Genomic DNA, 5,192 nt, shown 5'->3' with positions numbered 1-5,192 from the left:
GGACATCTAAAATTGCGAAGGATTAAATACTAATTGCAGGCTTTCAGATCGGAAAGCCAAGAATTCTCAAACTAGAGCAAATGTGGAAGAAATAACAGATCAGGGTATTAACTAGGATAGGAATATGTCATTTTCAAATTGTCTACAGGATTCCGGAAGTATAAAGCCACATCATTGCTAATCCGTATGAGAGAGACATGGGTGCAGGGCCAATGAGCGAAAGACATATCATGCACTCTTTGAAGAAAATGTTCTGGAAAGAACCAAAAAGGGTTCTATGCTTGATTCATATATGGCACGTCTTTATGTTCTATATAGAACCGAAATTGGTTCCATGTACAACCCTATATGGAAACAATGTTGGTTCAGTGAAGAAGAACCCTTGGGGTTCCAATCAAAGAACACTACAAAATAGTTATATATAGAACCTTTAGGGGTGCCATATATGAGGCAAGCAACGTAACCCTTTTTGGTTCTATACAGAACCTTTATTTCTAAGAGTGTGGTAGTGATTTTCATTAACCACTGTGTGTTCGATACTTTTTTACTTGACAGACATACACTAGGTCTATATTCAACAAAGATACAATGTTATTAAATCAGTCATATTTAATTTATTTGATCCCGTGCGTAATGGCTACAAATATGTTTCCATAAATTAACGTTATTATTTTTGTGTAGACACAGGAAAGACTCGAAATGCTGCAATTCAGCTAAGGGCATATGGACACAAGACCTATCCGAAGCAGGTGAATTAGTGCATGTTTTTTAAGGAAATTCTTGTTCCATCAAAATGTCGCCATGGGAAAAGCGTCAAAACGAATGAGTACTTTTACGCATATTACGCATGCACTTGCTCTACGCAAGCCTAATGTGTGAATCTTACTAAATGTAAAGCACCACTTATTAAGCATATATATATATATATATATAAGCATATATATATCTATCCAAGCAATCATATATTCACCGTAGTCCACAACCAAATGTGTGTTATATTGCTTTTTTGCTCCACGGGCTCACTCAACATGTGGTAGGCCTGCTATCCCGAGGGACTCCTCATATCAAGATAAAGCAACGACAGCCCCAGGGAGAATGTTCCATCTTGTAATGTGACAATCACTGACAAGGTACATCCTTATTATGCAAAACGATTCCACTTTATGTGGCTTATGATCACTCAACCATAAAAAGCAACGGGTTGACATGATTATCAAACCTAGCAAACGCTCGTCTATTGGGCTATGTCTTGTATATCACTTAAGAGAACACGGCGAATATATGCTACTGTTTTAGGGAATAAAATAGAAATAAACATGATAAAATATTTATTTACTATTTAAGAAAATCCTGATTTTATCCTTACATTTCAAAACAGAGGCTAGACCTAACCTACTATCTGGAATGTATTTACAAACTTGGCTAGGAGATAAAGTAGATAACATTTTGCAAACAATAAGATCTCATAAGCTAATAATAATAATAATAATAAGCTAATTATATATACAAGAAAATGGTATTGACTATTTATAATGTTGCCTTGTCTACGATGGACAAATCGACGGTAGGTGGATTCGCTCATGAGAACCGATGAGAAGGGCTTTGTGTTGTGTGAGTGAACAAGATGTGAGAAATGTTTCCTTGTTGCTCAGCTTCAGGCGGTCTTGGGTCTAGTTTTTTGGTTGGGCTGAGTTCATAAAATGTCTGGAGAGCGGCACTCTGACTCCAAAGAGTCTGAGGGGTTGAGCTCAGTCATACGCCCTCATCTTCCCTTTCGCATGCCAAGGCGTGTTGCGTGCCTTCGAATACTCCAGCGCTCTCGGCGCCCTGGGCACTGTGTCTCGGCTCTGTTAATCATCTTGTCTGTATCAGGTTCCCCGAACCATATACCCAGCTAGATTTAACGAGTCTATAAAACATGAGTTAAGAAGAGGAAACCATTTGCAACCAATAATGAATACAAATGCATTCCCAAATAATGGTATTTTAAGGTGCATCTTCCAAAAGCGTGTCGAGCCCTTAGCCTACCTGTGGCGTTAATCACATTTTGTGAGCTACGTTGAAAGATTTACAAGGTTTAGAAACATGTCTTTTGACGGACCCAGAACTCTTCTGGCGCCGTAGTACCGAATGGAAGTGGAGTATAGGTTTCTTCTCTCTATAGGCTAAATAAGAACGCGCAATATAGTTTATTGACAGCATATTAAGAATCGGGCTAAGCTTGAATCAAAAACTAAATCCACTTCTTACTCCGTATGCCAATTTCTTAAAGTTCTTAAAATGGAGAAAAACCCATTGTGAACAGAAAACACAATTTTATTTAAATAACGTCTGATCATATAAAGAAAACACTGCTAATCATACAATAAATTAAAGACAATACACCATAGAAATGTTATACAAGTTAATTGTAATAGGGGACAATCAGTAGTTTATGAAGGATAAAACAACCGTAAAGAATAGGTACAGTATTGGTCCCCAATATTAAAATAATAAAAAAATGATGCCATGATGGCATGTCAAAATAATTTTGTGAAATATTTCTCAAAGCCGAATTCTGACCTACAAAAGGAAACCAACCCTAAAGAATAGGCCATATAGAAATCTGTGTACATGTAGGCTAATACATGGATCTCGTACAACAAAATTAGGACATTTTCAAAATCCACGACGCAGTTGAAAATTGTGCTACATATGTGTCAGTTGTTCACGTCCTGCAATCAACTTTGGACTCGCGCTGATTCAAAAGTAACACACGTTCGTAAAAGCATCTTACTACGTGGTTGTTTTGCCTATTAGTGGTTCATAAATCTCATCCATTAAAATAAACACAATAAATAAATACAAAAATAACTGTAAAAATATGTAGTCTGCCATTTTGCCGGTGCGAGCACGGTGTCATTCTGAATTACCCTAGCAGCTATAGGCCAAAGTTACGCGTAAAGTTCGCTTGGTGAGGTCTGTAAAAATGTATAATGACATTTTGTCTGTTTCACCAGTATTCTCCGAGTAAGAGTCAGTTGTATTAAAATATTGTCCCAGCGCTCAAGGCGGAGTTGTGATGGTGCTGGACAAGCGGGCCAGCCTGAAGATGCGTTGCAGAGTTCGTTGATGAGTACCAAGAATAGTTTGCCAAGAAAGAAGGCTCAGTCGTATTTGGAGGGCTGCTGCTCTGAGATAAACTAGAGTTTACATTGTTCATTCTTTGATTCTGTGGAAAGTCCCAGGCAGTGGCGGGTGGAGAGTTACAGGGGGGAGACTCGCTGGAGGTCACATGTTGCTCATGGGGGATTTCTCCATTTTTCCACAACTTCTTGAACTTGGAGCGTCGGTTCTGGAACCAAATTTTCACCTGAAAAGGAACACATTGTTATTATTGTTCTGAAGTTTATTTTAAAACGTATTCTAACGAAGATTAATAGTGAGAGACTAACTATGTATACACAACAAATGCTGGATAAAGTTAAATAGCAGTCTAAAGCGAAATGTCAAGCCTATATAAAATAAGTAGCCAGCCTGAGCTTGATTATATTATTCACAGATTGATGCGGGATTTGACAGCTACGGGACGCATTAAGAGTTGCACTAACCTGGGTTTGTGTAAGGCCCATTGAGGCTGCCAGCTCGGCTCGCTCCGGTAAAGCCAAGTACTGTGTCTTTTGGAATCTCCGTTGAAGGGCGGCCAGTTGGAAGCTTGAATAAATAGTTCGAGGTTTCCTGACCTTCTTTGGTTTCCCGTTAACCATTCGGATTTCAGGTTCACTTTCTTCTTTCTCTGATAAATACATGTAAGAACAATAACTAAAACACATCACGGCTGGTCTTAGTATAACTTACATATAATAGAATACGAATGTGAATAGGGAAGCATTGACATGTTATTTACCTGCATCTGTTGGAGTCGGTGAAGAACTGGAACCGTAGGAGCCGTAGGTGCCATATGAGTTGAAACCAAGGTCGTATGATTTAGTATTGTATTGAACGTTGCTCATACCACTGTTGTGGTACTGGTAAGTTCCGAGTTGGCCATATGGAGACCCTGCGCAGTATCCAGGCTGTTGGCTATTGTAAAAGCTGCTGTCCGTTGCAGTCGATACTGGTAGAGTTGGGGACTCCTGCGATTTATGCAAGCTGTGGTAACTGTTCGAGGTAATCTGGTTCGAATGCATATCTGTACTGAGACTGTCAAAAACTCCAGTCATCTTGTAGGTAAAGTTGCACAGCTAAATGTGCTTGAAGCAATGCAATTGAAAAAGTAAATTTTCAATGAATGCTTATATCTCGTGGATAGAATTCGCTTTGAGTTTAAAATGGCATCCCCATGAACTTTACCAAAAAACGACGAAGGTGTGTCCCTATCACAGTGGTCTGTGATTGTCTGTTACCTAGGATGCTAGCGGGCGGGCATTTATCCAGTATCACGTGGGAGGCAGAGCTGGTATATTTGAGGCAGCCAATGAGTACAGGATGCATGTCTGACAACTCCACAGATTTTCAGAGTCCACTATTGAGTTATCCCGCTTGATTGCCTTGCACCGATTGAAAAGTAAAAAATGATTTAACAATACACTTGTAAAGCCTAGGCTATTAAAAGGCAGAGTTATATAAAATATTCAAAAAATATCATCTTTAGCTTTTTTGTATCTGTTAGAGAGAAATGTGCTGTTTGAAAAACATTCTGCCTCCACCTTACCTCTAAAATCAATTCCGAACTTCAGATACCCTTGTGTAAATGTAACTTTTGCACAAATGTTCCACTAACATGACTTTATGCGCGCATCTACGTTAGAATTCGACCCTAAGTGAATTCCATTTTTATTTATATGGATCAAGATTGTATTTGTTTTAAGAGATGTCAAAGACAACTATAGTTTTACTTGACACAGGATCATATTTCAACGATAGCCATAGGGAATCATGGCATCTGTGCGCCACCTGTCTGTGCCAAATAGAAAAAAGCAAAAAAGAGCCCATCGCACGCGCGCGCACACATACGCACACACACACACTGCCTTGTAAACATTTAGGCTACTCACCAGATCAAGGTGTAGACCTAAAAAGCACAGCAATGGAAATATGATGATGGGAGATAGCGAGAATGTTCCCTTCACCTTTTGCTTTTGACGTGGAGTTTATGATCAACAGGGAGCCTGACATTTAGGACTCCTGGGCTCTCATCATCGATATACTAT

At 39.1% G+C, this 5,192-nt stretch overlaps 1 protein-coding gene across 1 annotated transcript; it reads right to left on the bottom strand.

Annotated features, from left to right (window-relative positions):
* Nucleotides 1-2,390: 2,390 nt before the first annotated feature.
* On the bottom strand, nucleotides 2,391-4,384 carry dlx2a (distal-less homeobox 2a). The gene is made up of 3 exons (XM_064947107.1): nucleotides 3,887-4,384; nucleotides 3,591-3,775; nucleotides 2,391-3,352 (listed from the first exon to the last, which is right to left on the bottom strand). The coding sequence occupies exons 1-3, from the start codon at nucleotides 4,200-4,202 to the stop codon at nucleotides 3,026-3,028; spliced, it is 828 nt and encodes a 275-aa protein (XP_064803179.1). The 5' UTR covers nucleotides 4,203-4,384; the 3' UTR covers nucleotides 2,391-3,025.
* Nucleotides 4,385-5,192: the final 808 nt, after the last annotated feature.

Source organism: Oncorhynchus masou, chromosome 29 (assembly GCF_036934945.1).
Source record: "Oncorhynchus masou masou isolate Uvic2021 chromosome 29, UVic_Omas_1.1, whole genome shotgun sequence".
Classification (NCBI taxonomy): Eukaryota; Metazoa; Chordata; class Actinopteri; order Salmoniformes; family Salmonidae; genus Oncorhynchus; species Oncorhynchus masou.
This window is presented reverse-complemented; position numbering and strand designations above follow the sequence as displayed.